The following is a 22040-nucleotide window of genomic DNA, read 5'->3' as shown; positions in this document are numbered from 1 at the left end:
GCTGCTGCGGCTTTCAAACTTATTTTCTACACCATGCCTGAATTTTATCAAGTACTGTTTTGATATTTGCCTTTGTTATATTTTGATACATTCTGTTTGATTGCTTACTTCTTGAATTGTTGAGATACTTATGTAGTGCCCTGTTGTTTAGTGACTCAGAGCTCCAAACCTTGTCTTACCTTAGCTGAAACTTTCCTTCCAGGCTAAATTAACTTACTTTCTTTATGGCATCCTTCAATCCCTTCATTAGAAACATTTGTATTATCTCTGAAAGTGTTGATCTACCCCCAATATTATCTGTTAAGGGGTGGATGTCATTCCTTCCAAGACATAAATATTATTTTTCTGTACTGATGTTCATTTGGCAAATAATTATCAAGTACCTGTTGCATGCTAGGTACTGTGGTGGGTCTGGGGCATGAAACTGTTTTAAGTACAACAGAAATTTCTGCTTTCATGGAACTTGCATTTTGCTCTAACACATTAGATCTTTTGACAGTTACAGGCAACTGGGGACCATAAGTTGGGTGGGATGAGGAATAGGGGTCAGGTGGGTCTGGAAAGCTGCTGACGGTGAAGGCAGAGTCACTGGCTGGTCCTGTGTGTGATCAGGTCCGGGCAGGAGGTCTACATGCCTCTTGCAAGCCCATTGGCATCCTGACAGACATGGAGGGGGCTTGATGTATAGGCATCCATGCTACTGCAGGGCCAGCCTATATCATTTTCTTTTCCTGTGCCTGTGTTTTGTCCCCTCTGGCAAGCCATAGATTGGCATCGTGGCTCACCTCATCATCTTGTGAGTGGTTCTCACATCCAGTTTGAGTCTCCGACTTTAGTGCCAGCTAACAGCAGGCATTCTCAGAAGAGCCTATTAAGAGTCCTTGCCCAGTAACTAGGCTTAGCTTGGGCCCATCTTATCACTTTGTTCCTTTACATTTTTCATACATTTTTGCATTATAGTTATACCATAATGATAGGCAATTTCTAGTGCTATGATAATAAATCAGTAAAGAAAGGACACATATACTATTTTTTTGGTTTTATAGGTAATATGATTAAATGCACCCAAACTATTACTCTTTAATATTCCTAAATAGTTTTGATAATAAGTATTATGAATTTATATTTAGTTTGCTTTCTGGCTGTTATTAATAAGGTTGCTATGACATAAACAGGCAACAGGAATTATCTTTATCTCCAATCATTGCTATCTTATCATTGAATAAGTGTTTATATTTGCTGGTTCTTAGGTAATATCAGTCATATGATTATTGCTCTTCCAACTGCAGGTATTCCAAAAAGAAGAGATTGAACCCTTGCTGGTTAAACAGCAAGAAGTAAACTGGTTGGGTCAGGGCCTTATTCAGAGTGCTGCTAATAGCACCAGCACCCAGGGTTTGGAGCGGGACCTGGATGATGTCAACACAAGGTGGAAGACTCTCAATAAAAAGGTAGTTTTCTCATCCTCTTCACTGTCTTTTCTGTTTGTTATTTTTCACTGGCATTTGTTGTGAGTATGAATCATATTTACAGTAGCCAGACTTCCTTAACATGCCCACATTTTATATTTCTGTAAACTGGATGGCCCAAACTCAGGTGCCTACAGAGCTCATTAGGGAACATAAATGAAGGGATCCAGCCAGATGAAACAGGGCCTCTCCCTGTCATTATCTTGACTGCGATAGACGCACAATAGCACAGGTGTGGTGGCAGGTGGCCCCTGACATTGTCCTGTATTGGGATACCACACACTCTGAAGGCACAGAAGCTACTTAGCTCCAGCAGGTCTCTGCTGTGGAGGGGTCTGTGCTTGCTGTCCCACTTACTTTCAAAAGAACCTGGGAATCTCACTCCTTATGTGAAATCTTTTCATTTTCAAAGGTCAGCAACTAATTTCACGCTGCATATAATAGGTCACACTGTGCAGGGGACAAGAGAACAACTATGCCTGTCTGTCAGACCTGGACTGAGGGTTCTCCACCCTCATTATGAACTGTTAACACCAAATATTATCACATTGTTTGCGGGTAGTTTATATTGTGCGCTCTACTACCAGTCAACGTAAAACGTATAAATACATTTCCCGTATACAATGTGTTATTTTACTTGTCAAGTATAGATCCAACCTTTTAAAGAATATACCCATGGGGGAAAACACTGGGAAATAATGCTCTGCTATCTTAAAGAGATAATGCAGACATATGGTGGCGGGTCTTGGCACGGCGTGGATTGTCAGGAAACTGGTACTGGATGGCAGACCCTACCTGGTGGCAGTGGGTATTGCCTATATACGAATTTTCGCTGCATCGAAATCTTTAGCATTGTCAGGCTTCAAACTCACGTTTATCATTCTTTAAAGTCTGATTAATATTGCACTGCTCTTTAAAAACAGTTGGAATGCAGTGTCAGGTGAAAACATAATGCCATGTGTTTAAAACACCTTGCCAACTCCTGTCTTTGTCCAGAGGAAGAAGCTCTATGAGAAGGGCAGCAGGGTGTTGTGCAACGCAGAGGCTCCATTTCCCAGCAGACAAAGCCCCTGGTCTGTTAGAAAAGGACTCCAAGCTGGGAGCTAGCAGGATTTAATTGGATACTTCATAGTTATTTTGCCTAGCAAAACATAATTCTGACTTTCTCTGTTGTAATAGTTATTTTTCAGTCTTAGTCATTTTATCATTATCCCTGATATTCATCAGCAGAAAATAAAAAATGGACCCCAGGGATAATAATGAAAATGACTAATGCATTATTTCTTTCCATAAGCTTAAAATATTTGGATCATTCACTGCCAGTCATAAAGGCATTGGATATTCCCAAAATCTCAAAGATTTTTTCTTTCACATTGACTGTTTATGATGGTAAACTTATCTTCTTGGCTGACTTGCTAAAGTTTCACACCTTTCTACCTCTGTCCTGTCCACGATCAGTGCTTTGGGTAGATTTTAAGTAAAAAGGAAAAGACAACTTGTGACCAGATGGGGAGAGAAACATGAAAACTGGTGGCTAGTGGGCAACTTTCATTATTTCAAGCAAGTAAATAAGTTGGAAAAACTGGAACTTGGCAGGTGTCTCAGAGAGCAGCACAGTTGCAGGAGGCCCTGTTGCACTGTGGGAGGTTCCAGGATGCCCTGGAGTCCCTGCTCAGCTGGATGGTGGACACGGAGGAGCTCGTGGCCAATCAGAAGCCACCGTCAGCCGAGTTCAAGGTGGTGAAGGCCCAGATACAAGAGCAAAAGGTAAGGTAGCGATCATTTTGTATTGTGTTTCATGTTCCATATTAATGAGAGTAAAAATTTAACTTGTGACTCTTTATTTATGTTAATAGGATAGCCTAGTTAACTGGTTGTTGATGTTCTAGACATTATTTGTTGGCCATTTGACAAATATTTATGGAACCAGGTGCTGTGGATCAGGCATTGTTCCAGGTGCTAGAAATACATCACCAAATAAAAATGATAAGAGTTCCTCACTGAGTTTGCATTTTCATGGGAAAGGAGGAACAGGAGAGAGAAGCAGTAAAGTAAATAAGTACGTTGTGATAAGTTAGCAAGTGATAACTAAAGAAGGGAAGCGAGATACGGATTAGAATGTGGTAGCAAGAATGAGGGACATCCAGTGCTCGAGTGGAGGGTTGTACGTGTGCAATTTTAAACAGAGTGGCCAAGGAAGCCCTCACTCACGGCAAAGGCCATTTAGGACAGAAATACCACTGTTCCCTTATCTATTAGGTTGATCCCCATGAAATAGCCTTTTGTGTAGATTAAACATGGGGAGTTTCAACCTGTACTAAAGAGAAAAATATTTGATTCACATATGCTAAAGAATGAGCAGTTGTGTCTTTTGACACGCAGTCAGGACCATGTTGGAAAGGCACACTTGTTAGAGGGGTGGTGACTACTTGGGACCACACATACGGTGTGGTGTCCCTAACGGTGGTGCTCAGACAGGAAGTGCTTAGTGATGTCGTCAGTGCCCATTTGTCAGCCGTGACCTGAAAGGACATATGGGGGTCCCAGACCACAGCACATTGGTAAGTTTTCTCCTGGGTGAAACCTTAAAAAGGAGGGAATAGATTAAGAGGCTTAATTTAATTTCAGTATTCAATACTTAGAAGATTTTAGTATATTGGCAAATCAACCTATTAGAAATAGATTTAGAGATAAGAGTTAAAGAAACGTGATGGGAAATTGTGCATTGCTTTTGTGCGATTTTTGAATAATGTATATTATATGTAATAAAATAATGTATATCATGATATTCAAAATGTTATTTTATACATAATAATATAATTTTTGCCAGTCACAATTTAATTTAAACCTTTGTAATTCTCCCAGAGTTATTGAACTGTGTTTCGCCAACAAAACCTCTTTTCTGATTTTGCTTTCGGCATTGCCAGATGCTTTTCTTTTAAAGTTTATCGAGCCCAGGTAGGTGTAGCTCAGCAGATTGAGTGTGGGCATGAGAACCAAAGGGTCACCAGTTCGATTCCCACTCAGGGCACCCGCCTGGGTTGCAGGCCAGGTCCTCAGATGGGGGTGCATGAGAGGCAACCACATGCTGATGTTTCTCTCCCTCTATTTCTCCTTCCCTTCCTCTCTCTCTAAAAATAAATAAATAAAATCTTTTAAACAAATAAATAAAAAATAAGGTTTATTGAAAGTAATCTACTTAATTAGTTTTCTCTACTGCCTAAACCACCTGGTAGACTTTGATTTTATAATGACTCTAACCTGTGTCAAGAAAGTTTATGTTTCTTCTTTTTAAAAAAGGTCCTCTACTTCCTGCCTTGGTAGTCTTGCTCTTGAAATGAAAGTGAGTGAACAGTCTTCTAGCTTGTTACTTCTGGGTAACTATCTATGTCTGTACTCCTTAACTATCAGTAAGGGTCAGATGAAGAACACAGGGAAGTAGTATTTTGTGCGCTGTGCCTCCTCATTGCTGTTAGTAAACAGGGCGCCTGTGCACGGATAGCACTTGCTCGTGAAATACTTGATGAGATAAGAGCAAAGGAATCCTGAGCTCTGGCTACCGATACTGACATTCCATTCCAGGCTTCTCCAAATGTTTTCTGAGGATTGAATGTATTGTTTTCTGCTGCTAAATCCTAAAATGTTAGTCTTAATTAGCCAGCTTTGGAGATTTCTCACATGTTCCACCCTCTATCCCTTTGGGAGTGGTATTTAAAAGCTCTTTTTTAGTTTTCATCCATGTGAAGGATTTTAGGAGCTAGCCCCACCTAGTTAAAAGAGCTGAGAGCCTCTAATTTTTGCCTCACTAGCTTGTGAACTTGGTCAGAGTCTCAACTTCGCTGTCTATACTGGATTGTTTAACATCGGAAACGGTTGGGAAAACATTAATGATTTATAATAATCTGTTTTGTCTTAATGGGACAGATCATTGTTCAATGTTTAGAACATTCCCATTTCATTACAATGATGGGGATTTGTCACTCTCAGTGCAGTGGAGTTATCCTAAATAGCACCTTCTATGCCATTATTTTACATTAAAAATTAAAAATGAATGGTTTGGTGGCCTTATCAATATTGGTTTTGTCTATCCGAAAAGCCTCTATCACAGTATCTGACAGAGTAGTAATGAGTCATTAAGCAAAATGAATTGTTTTTAAAATACTACTTTTCAGACCCTTTTGTATGTGAATCCATGCAAAATATATGTTTTGGTCACATAGCAAAATTGCCAGAATATATTTTCCTTTGTGTTGGTAAAATTATTCCTTTGAGTTTTTTGCATGTGTATTTGTTTTCTTTCCAGCTTCTGCAAAGATTATTGGATGACCGCAAGTCTACTGTGGAGGTGATCAAACGAGAAGGAGAAAAAATCGCTGCCACAGCAGAACCTGCAGATAAAGTGAAGATTTTGAAACAACTGAGTCTCTTGGACAGTAGATGGGAGGCATTGCTTAATAAAGCTGAAACAAGGTAACTGAAATGCTACCTTCGATCTAGAAGAGTAGCAGTGGCTTTAATACTGATGTTTTGTATTTTAGTAATATTTTCCTTGTTATTTTCCTGTGTTTAACATGTATGTGAACATAGATAGCAAGGGCTATGGTGCCTCTCTTCTCATTCTGCTAATGGTTGTGTCTTGGAGTCACCAGACACACCCCAACTCTTTAAGAAAAAACATTTCTCTCAGGGGTAATTTTCTCATTTGTAAATTTCATAGTTATCGCCTGCCTTCTATGTATCAGGCACAGACTTGGCCGTGGTATACAGGGATGAGCAGTGTCCTCAGGGCCTAGTAGGGGTTTATAGCAATTGAAAAGTAATGACAAATGTGAAACAATTTCAAAGCAAAAATACAAGGTTCTGTGAGGGCATTCAATAGGAAGAACCTAGTCCTGGGGCAGGGAAGTGGCAGCTAAGCTGGTAAAGGAGGAGTAGGAGTTAGGTAGGACACTGGGTGGGTGAAAGGGTGCTGTAACATATATGGAGGCCAGGAAGCCTAGAGAATGGCTCTGCTGGGCTTCTGCACTCAGCCCCTCTTTATTACATCTCCGCATCCTCTCCGTTGACCAGTTTTGAGTAGCAGCCGCATGGACGTGTAGCCACATAGACTTGTTGGGTTGAAAATAGATGCACCACTGAACAGAATGGGTATTTCCATAAATTCCTACCTCCTTCAGAGCAAAACTATGAAAAGAAAAATTGAATGATGGAGTCAAATTAATTACAGGTCCAGGACCATAGAATAAGGTGCTGCTAAGGAGGTTGAAGTCTTCCTGTTGACCTTTAGAATGTGTCAGTAGGTGACTCCTTCCCTCTGATGCCCCAGGACGTTGTGCCCTGGCTCCCATGGGAGATGCCCTCTGCGTTTTTCCCCTAAAATAAATGTGTTCAGTATATAATATCTTATTGTCATTATGATTGATGATATTGTTGTTATAACATTACTGTTGTTATTATAAAACTGTTAAGTATTATAACCTAATTACTTAGGACTTCTATTAAGATTCAGTCATTCAAGGTTATTCTGTTGTTTAACTTTAATTTTATTTAATAAAACTATTTTAACATGTTCTTTAAATGTGACAGATTTTGAGTCTAACCTTAGCAGTTGCCTACAAAAATGTTCAGAACAGAATTCAGGAGCATGAGTGCAGATTTGTGTTGAGTATTTCACACAGTCTTTATCCCTAAGGGACCTTTATCTTGGCACATTTGTAGGAATCGTCAGTTGGAAGGTATCTCGGTGGTGGCACAGCTATTTCACGAAACCTTAGAACCGCTGAATGAGTGGCTTACGACCATAGAAAAGAGGCTGGCCAACTGTGAGCCCATAGGAACCCAAGCATCGAAACTTGAGGAACAAATTGCACAGCACAAAGTAAGATACCCATTGCATGTTAGAAAGAGTTGGTCCTCCTTTTCCTTCATGGTTTTATGCCATAAATTTGAGTTACGTATTGTTGTGTTACGGACATTGCTAATTAAATTCATTTCAAATGTCATCTCTTCATTCTATTTGTTTTCATTTTTATCTGTCCATTCTGTTTGTTTTTCTTTTTGTAAACTTTGTTTAGGCCTTAGAAGATGACATCATCAATCACAATAAACATTTACACCAGGCTGTTAGCATTGGCCAGTCCTTAAAGGTTTTGAGCTCCAGGGAGGATAAAGATATGGTGCAGAATAAATTAGACTCCTCTCAAGTGTGGTACATTGAGATTCAAGAGAAGAGTCACAGCAGGTCTGAGCTGCTCCAGCAGGCCCTGTGTAATGCTAAGATTTTTGGGGAAGATGAAGTGGAGCTGATGACATGGCTGAACGAAGTACATGGCAAACTGAGCAGGCTCTCAGTCCAGGACCACAGCACTGAGGGCCTGTGGGAGCAGCAGTCTGAACTTCGGGTATTTTGATTTCTTTTGTTTTATTTTACTGTATTTTCATTTTGGTTGTCATTATTTTCTGGGTCTTTCTTATTTCTGTATTATGTTGCGTTTGTTATGATTTAGGTCTCTTGCTATACTCAGGAAAGACTTTGCCTTTGTATACAAATTGCTTTTAATGAAGTTGCTTTAAAGAAGAGGTTGAATGTATTCAATAGCGGGGTTTTTCACTTTTCCCTTCCTTTCTTATTTTATTTTTGTGTATGATGACTGGTACTCCCGTATCTCCATGTAGCTCATTTTCCAAGGGCCCTCAGTATTTTCTGACTGGGAGAGTGCTGTCAGTTGTGGTAGATAGACCTGGGACATGGGCCACAGTGATAGAAAGAGGAGGGTAAATGTGGGAACAACAGCATACATTTAAAAATGCGGTGTTTGATATATCTCAAAAATACCCAGTTAAAGACCTCTAATATTGACTAATGTTAATACTTATTTAATTTTTCTTTTCCCTCATAAAAATGGTACCTGCATTTTAGGTTCTGCAAGAGGACATACTACTCAGAAAACAAAATGTAGATCAGGCGTTACTAAATGGTTTAGAACTACTTAAACAAACAACAGGTGAGATATCTTTCAAATTAAATATCACAGAGTTGACATTCTGCTTTGCTTTCAAATATTTAAGGGATGGGGAAAAATACTAAGTTTGTCATTTGGGTATCACTCCAAAACTTTATCCTAGAGAATGGTTTGAAGACAGCCCATGGGTGGGTGGGAATACGATCTCACTGTTTTTCTCATGACCTCACTTGAGTGCTTAATGAAAGTTGTGTGTATTACTCATAACCCAAAGCACTGTGCCACAGGAGATGGTGGGAGAAGCTCACGGTGGAGTTGCATTGGTTTTCCACCTGTGGGGGGCAGTTGTTCTAGATGAGCACGTAAGCTGGAAAATTTTTTAAATATTAAGATAGACTGCATTCTGTGACTCATATTGTGGCTAAACCCAGGCTTCATGTTTTCATGCTTAAATTTACCAAGGAAACATATCCAAACCAACTTGTTTATTTTTTTATTTATTGATGAGAGAGAGAGAGAAACATCAATTTGTTGTTTCACTTGTTTGTACATTCATTGGTTGATTCTTGTATGTGTCTTGACCAGGGATCGAACCCACAACCTTGGTGTATGAGGATCATGCTCTAACCAACTGAGCTACCTGGCCAAGACCTCCTATTCCCCCTCACCCCCCAGACAATCTCATCAGTATGTAATAATATCTGAAGAAACCCTTCTCCCTTTCCTTCCCCCTTCTTTCCTTTCATGAGCTTTTACCATGCCTTTGAAATTTTAGGTGATGAAGTTTTAATAATTCAAGATAAATTGGAAGCCATTAAAGCAAGGTACAAAGACATTACTAAATTGAGCGCGGATGTAGCCAAGACTCTGGAACAGGCCCTGCAGCTTGCAAGCCGGCTGCACTCCACACACGAAAAGCTCTGTACCTGGCTGGACAAAGTGGAGGTGGAATTACTTTCATATGAAACTCAGGTTCTGAAGGGAGAAGCTGCAAGCCAAGCACAAGTGCGACAAAAAGTACGCTCTGATTTATGCATTTTGGATCTGTTTGTTATCTTTTAGGGAGTCTTATTCACACAGGAATGAAATGGTATCTTTCTTGTGTCATTACTAATATGCTGAAGGATGCCTTGGTGGGCGGGGACCCAACAGAAGTTGGCAGCCAATCAACTGTTTAAACTTTTAGGAACCAAAGATGAAAACAGTGTATTATAATTTGTTTTCAGAGTCATATAGTTTATTACACTACACAAGAGACAGAATGATGAAAACAGAAAAAAATAAAGGAAAAGGATCATTGTTTCCAGAGATACACATAATTTGGTTAGAATAACAATATTTTTATGAGACAGATGCATAAATATGAGGTGGCTTTTAAAATTATATTGCAAATGTGATCTTCCACCATGCTAATCACTTTTCTTTTAAGAGATATCAGCCTGTTTTTATCATCCCTGTGGTGTTGTCATATGGGGGGAGGGGAGTCGGTGAGGTCAGTCTTGCTGAGCTGTAATGATTCAGCTGGGATGATTCAAAGCCCGTGTGTCCTCATTTTGAGGATCACTTGATGCTGGCTTGGACTTTCCTCTTTATTTTACTTTTCTGGTACCAGATTGCTTAGAGGTTATGAGAAAGCAAAGAGCAATACGTAACTTGCTTGCTTTTGTTTCCCAATTTTTAAACATATTAAATTTCTAAGATAAAATCTTGCCATGTTGACAAGGGAATTGTTCTTCAGAACTTTTCAGGAAACACTTTCCTTTTTGCTTTAAATAATGAAGGTTTACAGAACTTAGCTGTGACTAAGGGGGCCAGTGCATCGCATGCTTGGCCTGCAGGTGACTGTAGCCCCCAGGACGGTTAAAGGAAAAGACTGTTCAAACATATAAGCATTACCCACAGATTTGTATGTTTTCTTAATTCTGTTTTCAGGAGCTGAAAAAGGAAGCTAAGGACAGCAAGGCCTTACTGGATTCCCTTAACGAAGTGAGCACTGCATTACTGGAACTGGTACCGTGGCGGGCGAGGGAAGGACTTGAAAAAATGGTGGCCGAGGACAATGAGCGCTACCGACTGGTGAGCGACACCATCACTCAGAAGGTGGAGGAGATCGATGCTGCCATTCTGAGGTCACAGCAGGTAGGGGCAAGTGGTTTGTTATCTGGGCAATAAATTTTCTCCAGTTCCCAGAGCCTTTACCTGAACAAAGGTTCCTGTTAATAGTGTTCCCATTCATTTGTTCTGCTTCAAAAATGAAAGGAGGAGTTTGAAAAGAATTTGGGTTACTTTGACATCTGAGTGCCAGGGCAAGGCTAATCTGTACATTGTTAACAGCCATCTGCCTCATTGTTTCCCAGACTTGTCCTTACCAAATCAGCCCCTGGGAAGATCAACCCAGCTTTCCAAACAAAAAGCCTTTTGTGTACATATATATGCATATCGCTAATGTTAATTTTATGCATTGGCCAAGTCTAATCTGCATGGGAGTTGATATTTTGAGCAATCATGTAAGTCGGTATTAACTGTTCGTTTCCATGCAGCCATGGCACAGAGAGGCCGTATTCTTTCCAAAAAGGAAACTGTTGTGTTGGCAGAGGTTTTTCTGAAGGTGACGGAACAGGGGAAGTGATGGTTTCTGACCTATCTGTGACTCACACAGAGCTGTGGTTCCAGAGATGTTACGTGCAGTCCGCTCTTAGTCACAGTTCCCTCGGAAAATTGTGGGCAGCAAGGGGGGTCCTGGAGATAGAAGTTTATAATGCATGTTTTGATTAGCTTTTATTGAAATCTCCGGATATTTACATGAAGTCATCAGTCTTTTATTGCAAACTCTCTGTGTTGGGGTTAGCGTGGTATTACAGTGAGCTTCAGAGCAGAGCTCGAGAAGGTACAGAGCTAAGCTTCTACTGGTACAAGCCAAAAGCAAGAAACACAAATCAAGCAGATTGTGTGGGAGCATCCAAAATTAATTTTCTAAGGTTGCTGTAAAAGTGTTATTTATATAGTTTTGAAGCGTAATGCTTCACTGCTCATTCCAGTGCTCTGGAATCACCAAAGCTGATGAAATACAATGACAGCCGAAAGCCTGCCTCTGAAATTTTTGTGAGGGAGGGCATTCATGCCTGAGGAATGTATTTTCATGACTGTTTTCAAAGTTTGGAGGAGTTTATGTGCCTCATTATTCTAGGAAAATAAGTGTGTTACTTTGTGAAGTTTATTCAAATATTTGAGAATCCTGACATTTTTTTTTCACCAAAATTTATTCTAACATTTTAGAATTGGCCCTAGAGACTTCTATAAATAGCAAGACAAATATTCTGTACTCTTGGGAGTAGTTAACTATGGTCGGTTAGTTCATTGCAGCAGGATGGTAATAAGGGCAAGGTGACAGGTTGAGCTCATGTTGGTTAGTAAGCTCTAATATGTGCCAAGGTCATTAACTATTCTAGGCTTTACAGTGTTTTCCAAAGTTAAAAATAATAATAACCAGGTCGGTATATGTCTTCTAGAACCCAAAGTATATATCCCTTAGGAAAATAATGGTTACTTTTTTCTTGATAAAATCCTTACAGAAAATTTTAAGATTTTCTGAAAGAATACAGAAAAACTCATGGGAGAAAGAATACATAAACAGTGTGGTCTCTGTCCTTCCAGCCTTCCTTTTGAGAGAGAAAATGTGTATCATAGAAGAATATTAGTACCAGTAGGTCCTATAGCTAATCTCAGTGCCATTAACATCTTCTGGTTGTTCATCTGTATTTATTCTGTATTTATATGTGCATTCCTTTGAAATGCCTGCGAGTTTGCCCAATGAAATATTTCCAGTAATAAAGAAAACCAGTAAAGTGCACTTAAGTCATCAAAAAAAAATGGAAGAAAAGAAAAGGATGAAAAGAGAAAAGAAACTCCCAGTAAGGCCAGACAGACACACAATTTTGAGCTGGGAGGAGCACGTGCAGGAAGTGGTTCCAAGACTTGCGAGTGGCCCCACAGTTAGTGTGTGGTGGAGCTGTGGCCATAATTTCATCCAGCCCTCATGTTACCACAGCAGAGTGCCTCCTTATAAATTAGCTAGGGAGAAAAAATCCTTAGGGTGGTCCATTATTTTCTCACCTCCTTCATTAATCTGAAGGAAGGTGCTGTTATTGCAGCAAAATGGAAGTATGCAGTGAGGGTATTTCCAGTCCATAAGGACTCTGAAACACAAGAACGCAGCACCCAAAGGATCATGAAAGGTCACTCACTCTTCAGGCAAGTTGAAGATGAAATGGGTACCTGTCTTTCTGATTTGGCAGATATTTTAGTTTTACAATCAAAATAGTAGTTTCTAAACTCGTAATTTTCAAGTTTATGAAGGAGCTAATATATCACCAAAATTACTTTACAACCTTGCCCACTTAGAGATGTTTGGAATTAGGACCAGAGTACAGTCTACTGTACATTACAGAGTACTGAAATGTTTGTTTTCTTGTTAACCAATGATAGTATACCACTGATTACAGGAAGGGAATGATGAAAGAAATCTGCAGACCTGATGTTAGCCTCGTATTTTGTTACTACCTGTTTTTTGATGTATAAACCAATCATCTACCATTTTGTCTTTTCCATTTGAAATATGGACATGATCTGACCACAGTCCATCTTTTAGACATGTCTCTCGACACACACACTTTGTTATATTAACATCACGCCCTCCCAGATTGCTACCTACAAAGTAACCACACCCACAGGTGTTGGGGTCAGGGTATGTGCCTTAACATGACTTGGAGATTTTTAAATTTATAGAGTAACCTGGCCAAATTAAACTAGATTTTGAATACCAGTTTTCCAAGCAAATTTCCCTTAAGGTATTTCATCTTTTACTCACATTAAAGTTGTTTATATACAGATCTATCACTTTCATAACGTTACAACCTACATTTGGGAATTCAACAAATGCTTAGGGACTTTGCAAGCTGTCAGGCCACTATCACGGAGTGTACTGGTTTTTCAAATATTGACTTGAAATATGCCCAGGAAAAAACATCGAAAAGAATAAAACTTTGAAGACAGAAGGGAGCATAGAGATGTTTTTAAATTTACATTTACTTTGTAACTACCCTGTGAAAGTTGTTTAAAAAGTTCTGATTTGGCATGGTTAGATTTTCCATGTTAATCCTTTATCACAGTAGCAGTTTTGAAGAGATGTGGCATTAAATTTTGAAATCATAGGGTCAAGAGCCTAAGCAAATTTGAGTGTTGGCCTTTACTATTTGGGTAATAATTGAACAGCCTCCATTATGGGCAAATGAATGAGGACTGTATACATTCAGTGCTACCAGTCAGCAAGCCCCGAAATCTGACTCTACAGATTTGTAGGCATTGATATTCTGAAGATGATGTTCTTTTAAAAAAAGAATTGGCTCATTCATGACTTCTAGGAAACATTGGAGGTGAACCAAGGCAGCTTAGTAAATAGTAGGGTGAGCTTTATTACAAAAACAAATAAATAAACAAACAAACACAACAAGGCATCTACCTCCTGACATTGAATACCATTGTCTGCGCTATAAACAGTAAGTATAGTTGCATGTTAAAACTACACAGAGTAACATATCTTCATTACTTTCTTTGTTGAATTGCAAATTGAACCAAATGAGCCATGTGGAAATGAGGAAAGGCACTTGTGATTAAAAAATGTACAAACTTCTGGCCTGAATTCTGACTACTGGGATTGTTTAAACCTCAGAGAAGTTTGTAGTTATTTGCCTCTTATTAATGTGCAGTTGTCAGAAGTTGCTAAAATGCGGCCATGTCTCTGGGACCGAAAATCCCAGGCACTCCTTGGGAGTTCTGATTGCCTAGTTTATTTTAGCAGGGCCATCGTAACCCCACTATAAAGGCACATGTGTTGGTGATTTGAGTGCAATTAAAATAAACAGCTCATTCCATCATTAGGAATCAGCCTTGGAGAAAAATAACACCTGTTTATTTCTTTTAAAGAGCTAGAAGGAAACCTCCCCCACGGAAGTGAGGTTTGTTTAGATTCTCCAGGTGTTGGGGGTGGGAGACTATGGGCTGTGTTATTAATAATATGGAGCAAAATGGAAGGAAGTGCTAATCAAAAGAAAGTGATAAGATCCTCACCAGGGACAGGGAGTGAAAGGATTTCCTTGAGGTAAAGGTTTCCTATCACTGTCTTTCTGAAACCTCCATCTCCACTCAAGAGGAACTTTCTAGATAAGTATGAAAGCAATTTGTCAGAGATTGGAGAAGTGTTTAAATAGTAAGTTAAAACCTACCACTTATTAATGGTTGTGGTATTGGAGCCATTTTTGATGAAATCTCATGAGTATTTTTAGTTCCCAGAGCCGGAGAACAAGGGATAAAACATGGTGACTAAGACTGCAGCCTTGAGGGGTCAAATCAGACCACCTCGAGTTCAAGTCTCAGATCCAACCTTTGTTACTAGCTGAGTAATCTCTGGTAACTCAGTTGAGTTTTCTCTGCCTCAGTTTTCTCAGCTGTAAATGGAGTTAATGGCAGTACCCACATTATAGAATTGTTGTCAGGATTTAAGGAGATAATACCTGGTAAGCACTCAGTGTGTTCAGTAGAAGCCTTGCTGTTACTGTTTTAGAGAATGTTTTTCAGGAACATTAAGAGGTAGCCAATTGCAACATCTTTCTCTAACTTGTAGAAAATTTCTGAAATGCTCATTCAACTATAATAGAAGTTACAGTAGCTAAAGCTGATGACTAGACTCCACTGATGATGCTATTAAAATATTTCCCAGTATTCAGTTATGGATGCTAAGATTATCTACAATTTATTTGAAGTCAATTTTCACTAGTTGTATGAGTCGTAGGCAAATTCATTGACATTTGTCCAGTAATCGTGCTCTTGTGTTGCTCACATGTAAAATAAGCAGTTTTTATGGTTCATTAGAAAGACATGTTAGTAGTCATTTAAAAGTCATAGGCCTGAATAAAATACCTTAATTTACTGTAAATTGCTTAATGTAGACCCTGTGGCTATTCCATTTGTTGCTAAATAATAAATATTTGTCAATTTAATGCAAAAAAAAATTAAAAGACAGAAGGGAAATTTGTGCCGGAAGTCTTGTTTTCTTTCGGCAGAGCAAATATTTGCCTGGTTAAAGAAACAGTGTTTGACTTTCAGCTTTCCATTTTGGCAACTTAGATGGATGGTATCATTACACTGTTTTTCATTGGTTCCTTTTTTTAAAGGGAGGGAGATGTGGTATTAAATGAACATGAACATTAACAGTCTGATTTTCTTCATTAGGACTGTCACATAAATACTAAAGATAGCATGAACACAAATGAGAGGGTTGGTGTGTCACTTTATTTTTTCAGAAACTAGCAGAAGAAAAAAGTCATAACTGTTAAATTTTATTCAGGTTTCTTACAGCATTTGCAACCACGTAGAAAGGCCTCAACTGTCTCTCGGCGTCGTGCTCTTTAAGTGAATCGTATAATGAAGTTCTTCCTTTAAATTCCGTTGTCTATGGCCTTAAAGCTAATAATTCATGCATAGAAGAGTCTTCCACTTGTTTTTTGAAATTTTATTGAATTTATTGCAGTGACACTGGTTAATAAAATTATATAAGTTTCAGATGTGCAATTCTATAATACATCCTCTTTATATTGTGTTGTATGTTCACCACCCCAAGTTTAAGTTTCTTTCCACCATCATTTGTCCCCGCTCTGCCCTCTTCTTCCTCCCCGCATGCCCCTCCCCCCTGCCCCGCGCGCCCCCCCCCCCCCAATCACCACACTGTTGTCTGTGAGGTTTGTTTGTTTGTTTTGGCTCAATCCCTTCACCTTTTTTTACCCAGACCCCCACCCACCTCTTCTGACAGCTATCAGTCTGTTCTCTGTACCTATGAGTTTCTTTCTCTTTTATTTGTTTATTTTGTCCATTAGATTCCACATATAAATGAATTCATTCAGTATTTGTCTTTCTCTGACTGGTGTATTTCACTTAGCATAATCTATCAGTTTCTAATAATCATGCATAGAATACTCTTCCACTTATTTTTAATGAAGATTTATTTTTTCACATCTGAAGCTGCTGAATTAGTTGATGAATTTTTGTTTCACTTTATCCTCTCATGAGTTTGTGTAATGTTGCATAGTGTTTTAAAAGTAAGATTGATGTTTTTTCATTCTAGTTTCTTATCTCCACCCTTCTTACCCCTCACCTAGTTGTCCCCCCGCCCCATCTGGATTTCCAGGTCCTCTTGAAAAATTAGAAGGTCTGGCAGTGCCGGATTTGAATAGTCCCAATATTCATTCCCTGTTGAATCTTCCAACTGAGACCATTGCGAGTTACCATTTCTTATTGGTGCTGGTGGTGTCACTTACCCTCTTTACTCATTTATGGTTAAGTGCTTGGCCCTGTAAGGCATTGGGGTTTATCTGATGCAAGGCATTGAAAATGTTCATGCTCTTTGACTTGGTAGTCAATGTCTAGGAATCTACCCTAAGGAACTAATTAGAGATGCCAATGGAGATTTATGTACAAGGATATTCTTTACAGGGTTGTTTATATAATAGCAAAAAAATGCAGAGAACCTAAATGAAAATATCCAAGTGTGCTAGAATACAAAGGTGTTATTTAAAAATCACACTGGAAAGAATATGACATGGGTGGTGTTTATAATAAATGAAAAGGCAGGATATGAAACTATTTATACAGTATTATCCCAGACCTTTATAAATCTTTCTCAACTCTTGGAAGAAAAATTCACTAAAATACCAGTGGTATTAACTCCAGTTTTTAATTTTCTTCTGTATATTTTTCTATACTTTATGAATTTCTACCATGAATTACTCTTATGATCAGGAAAGTAAAATCCCTTCAAATATTTGAAAATGCTCTTGAATGTGTTTTCTTATGTTATTAAATGAGATGTAGAAAATTGTACGCGAGTCCTTTGGGAATATACTCTGCGTACATAGACACATTTTGTCCATACACTTTTAGTACTAGATATTGAATAGATGGAAATGTTTCATTCTTTTTGCTAGAAATTATATACTTCTATAGCAGAATACCTGCATTTCATATGGGTTGAAGTGATGAGGAGATGAATGAAATACAGTATGCAACTATTGACTTTTGACTTGACTTTTATAGCTGTTTAATTTGGATGGTGCTCCTTAGGAGAAGATTCCTAGGACTGCCCAAACGAAGGCAGCAGTGTTTGGTGTCCTAAAATCATTAATGCCGTGCTATGGAATCAACATATTTTAAGCTTGTGTTTACTTGTTCTGTGAAAATTCTCCTTTCTTTATAGCTTCAGTCATTATTATGAACTATTTTGGGGTGCCATGAAGAGATAAGCTCAGATTTTCCACTTGTGTAATAAGGATATTTAAAAGTAATGTAGATAGGTATTTTTCTGGCACCAATTACAGAAGCTTGCTGATTAATTATTTATCTTTTGTTTAGTTTGACCAAGCGGCTGATGCTGAGTTATCCTGGATTGCCGAAACAGAAAAGAAATTGATGTCTCTGGGTGACATCAGGCTTGAGCAAGACCAGACTGCTGCTCAGCTGCAGGTTCAAAAGGTGAAGGACATTTCCAATTGTGTCTACATTTGCTAGTCTAGAAAATGTGTGCTTGCGTGATTTACTTTGCAAGACTCAACTAGCGTAACTTGTTATTTTCAGCTACTTTGCCTAATTGTTTTCATTTTATTCATATGCTCTCTTTTTTAAAAAATCTTTTATTTTTGTAACTCACAGACATTCACTATGGAAATTTTGAAACACAAAGATATTATTGATGAACTTGTTAAATCTGGACATAAAGTCATGACCACGTGCAGTGAAGAGGAAAAGCAGTCAATGAAGGTATAATCTTGTCTATGTGACTGGCAGTGACACTCTTGAATAAAGAAATGCGTTGTGCTTTCAGTCCTAGAAAACCATTTTTCATTATCCACAGCTGCCATTTAAAGAACTAAATTATTACTTGCAAATGAGGCATTTTTCACGCTTCCAGAATAACAGTAAAAGGAATATCCCTTACGGGAATTACCCTGGGACAATCTTTTTAATGTACAGAAAAGCTATTAAACTTTGAGCCCTTCGCTAACTGGTACACATTAAACTTTCAATTAATGTTAGCGGTATTATTGCCATTATCAGTATAAATTGTTATTATGTATGTCAACTATTATATACATGCTCCAGAAACATTTGGATCTCTTGAGCTGAAAGAAAAGCCAAACTATGTGGTTGTCTCTAATGTTGGTATCCTTTCTTTGTGAAGTTACTGTAAGCTGTATAGGAAAAAAATGAGCTGAGTAATTAAGGAAGCATCTAGTTTATGTAGTTTTAATGATTCTTTAAATTGATGAAAAACCAGCCACAGTAAAAATGTTTAGTTCAATTTATATTCCGACATCTGAACAGCCTGATGAAATTAACGCTTCTAGTAGGACAATATGCCATGGTAAAAACAAAATTATACAAATACCTATTCTTAAGTCACATTTTGAAGAGTATGCATTGCTTTTAAGGTATAACGTAGAGTAATCCAGTGCACATTATACAAGTATATTGATACTTCTCGTTTATTTATCCTCTCCAATGGCAATTTATTTGTTTATAATTTAATCTTTCCTTTATTATTTTTGTAAAGATTCTGACATGCAAAGCATAGGTCATCATGAAATAATTTCTCTTTCATTCTTCATTTATTAGATTACTGCTGTGCTTTATCTTCTGCTATTAGTTTATCATGTGAATTTATACCATAATCTAGATCACTGTGATTGCCCCATCAAATCAGTGGGTAGCATGTTATTCACCATTAATTCTAACATATGTAATTAATTTTGTTGACTAGCAGTTCCTCTTAGAATTTCATTAGTGAAAAGTAGTTCTTTTTTTTTCTTTTTTTGAGAAATAATATAAATGTTTCTAGACTCAGGAGACTTGTTTTCTAACCTAGAAAACATTGTAAGAATGGCTGGAGAATTTTGTTTATTATGTTTGGAGAACTTAGTGTCTTACTCTTAAAAATTTGAGGCCTTGCTTGCTTGCTTATTTATTTATTTACATTTTGATGTTTATCAGTTAATATATTTTTTGAGAAGATATGTCATTAAATTCCGTGATTTTTGAGTATTGTGTAGAATTCCATTGTATGAATATATCAATTTATTGGCCTGATCTTCAACTGTAGTACTTTTAAGATGTTCCACATTTTTGCTCTGTTTTACATACATAAATATGTATGTATACATGAAGGGGGTCCCCAAATAAAAACCAGAATTACCTTCTGGAGGGCGGGCCCCTTGTAGTACAGACTTCCTCCATTAGGTGAATGAATGATCTAGGAACCCATCTGTTTCAGTGTACCAGCTGACATTGTTGTGAGAGGCTGTGTGCATTTGGCTTCAGTGAATTTTTTTTTTTTAAGATTGTTTCATTACATTTGCCCATTTCATGATGGGTCATTTACAAGTGCAACTGTCCACATCTTACTGAGTGTTTAGCAGGCTTTCACCAAAAATGGCTTGACCCCCATGCCCCACCTTCCCTATTTGCCCGATCTTGGCCCCAGCAACATTTTTTTTTGTTTCCTGGATGAAAAAAGTCCTCAGAAGGGAACATTTTACCAATATAGAATAGGTGAAATCAAAAACAGCAGGAGCAGTAAAAGGCATCAGAATCAATGAGTTCAAAAACTGGTTTTGAGCAGTGGAGAAAATATCTCTATAGGTATATTGCATCAAATAGAGAATACTTTGAAGGCAACTGAAGTTTAAACATGTAGGAATAAACACACAATTTTTATACATAAATTTCATTTTTGGGGGTTCCATACACATACACACACATTTTTTAAATTGTGGTAAGGACACATAATATTAGCATAGAGTATACTATTACTCAGTCTTAAGAAGGAAGGAAATTCTGCCATATGCAACAACATGGGTGAACATGAAAGGCCCTTCTTTAATTAAAAATGAACTTTTTAAAATATAGACAGTTAAAATGTAAATAGCTTTTATTGGTTTATGCATTTAACATACATTACCGAGTGTCTGCTCAGTGCTGGACAAACATTCTTGAGCGCATGCGCTACTTGGCCTGCCTCATCAGTGAAACCCATTTCATTGTCTTAATTTCTAGAAAAAACTGGACAAGGTGTTGAAGAACTATGATACCATCTGCCAGGTAAACTCAGAGAGATATCTACAGCTAGAAAGGGCACAGTCCCTAGTTAACCAGTTCTGGGAAACATATGAGGAACTTTGGCCATGGCTGACAGAAACACAAAGAATCATCGCTCAGCTTCCTGCCCCTGCCCTTGAGTATGAAACTCTAAGACAACAACAGGAAGAACATCGGGTAAGTTCGGCATCAAAAGGAGTCTTGTGTTCCTCACTAAAAGAGAGAATTGTAATTTTTTTTGTTTCTATTACCTAGTTAGACACCTTTGACATCGTTAGGATATTTTAGCAAATCATGTTCTGGTCTGCACAGCTTGCTTTCCTCGGAATTGCTTACCTGTTATCCAGGTTTACAGTGAGAGGACTCATGTGGGAAGACCACACACTGAGTATATCATTAATTATATCACAGCTTTTATAGGACAGTATGCAGCATAAACCATCTGGGCATGAAAACAATTTCCACTTATAATGTTAGAGAAATAAGCTTTGGAAATACTTTTAATTTGTATATAATGACTGGTTTTAATTTACATGTATCGACTAAGTTCTATACTTTATATGTAGTGGTGAGAGCAATCAAATGTCAGCAAAGAGTAGAAACACATGGAGGTGACATCACACAGCTACACTGAGCTGGGAGAAATTGTGCAATATAAGAAATATGACAAAACAGCAATGTCATGAAAGCTAACTCTGTTAAAGGAAGAAATGCTGAAGTATGAAGACATTCTTTCCCCGTTTTTCATCTTATGTACATGGAACTCTTTTCAGGTTGTCTACTCCTGTAAAGGAGTAAACTAGAGAGCATGTTTATATCTACAAGAGTTAACATGTTTAAAAAATATATAAAATGGCATAAAAGCTCTCATTCCAGTGGTCACTTAAATGTTAATATATCTTAAAATTTTGCAAAAGTTTGAGTGAAAGAGGATGCGAGACTATCATAAAAAAATCCAGACTTCTTGCTGCTTATATACTTGAACCTAGTTGTTCTCCCAGATCTTTACGAGATGTACTCTGAGATTGACTGGGGGGTGTGCGTGTGTAAAGTTTAACTCAGAAGTATATTACATCATTGTTTGAAGTATCCGACGTACTTTTTAATCTTGTTTGTTTACTTTTTTAATGCATTGACATTGAAGAATATCTCTAACTAAAGTATTTATTTAGAAGAGATCTTTAGAGAACACTTTAATATAAAATTGAAATTGTTTGGAGTTCTGTCTAAGTCATTCAGCAGGAGACTTACAAACTCTGTAGAATTCAATTGAATTTTAGTGTAAACATTGATTTGTGGCAGAAATCCTGATGCCTACCCATTGGATGATTTTTAATATAAAATTTTTCATGGATTTCTTCTACTCTGAGGAGAGATTTGATTAGCTTTGCTACTAGCATAACATCAATTA

The 22040-nt window shown here is 37.9% G+C and overlaps 1 protein-coding gene across 11 annotated transcripts in view; it reads left to right on the top strand.

Moving 5' to 3' along the window:
• DST (dystonin) overlaps positions 1–22040 on the top strand; it is a 435502-nt gene that overhangs the window by 355818 nt on the left and 57644 nt on the right. For 9 of the 11 annotated variants that reach the window (XM_045843503.1, XM_045843510.1, XM_045843499.1 and 6 more), the window contains 11 exons: positions 1290–1451; positions 3066–3236; positions 5773–5939; positions 7188–7347; positions 7544–7870; positions 8389–8473; positions 9207–9448; positions 10364–10570; positions 17891–18010; positions 18188–18295; positions 20588–20806. In XM_045843503.1, coding sequence (XP_045699459.1) covers positions 1290–1451; positions 3066–3236; positions 5773–5939; positions 7188–7347; positions 7544–7870; positions 8389–8473; positions 9207–9448; positions 10364–10570; positions 17891–18010; positions 18188–18295; positions 20588–20806 — 1968 coding nt within the window. The remainder of the gene's footprint in view (positions 1–1289; positions 1452–3065; positions 3237–5772; positions 5940–7187; positions 7348–7543; positions 7871–8388; positions 8474–9206; positions 9449–10363; positions 10571–17890; positions 18011–18187; positions 18296–20587; positions 20807–22040) is intronic. The other 2 variants (XM_045843500.1, XM_045843506.1) reach the window with 1 other exon arrangement.

The sequence above is a fragment of the Phyllostomus hastatus genome, unplaced genomic scaffold (assembly GCF_019186645.2).
Source record: "Phyllostomus hastatus isolate PE091 unplaced genomic scaffold, TTU_PhHast_1.1 phas_contig_40, whole genome shotgun sequence".
NCBI lineage: Eukaryota > Metazoa > Chordata > Mammalia > Chiroptera > Phyllostomidae > Phyllostomus > Phyllostomus hastatus.
Note: the sequence above shows the minus strand (reverse complement) of the source record. Positions and strands in the feature narration are given on the sequence as shown.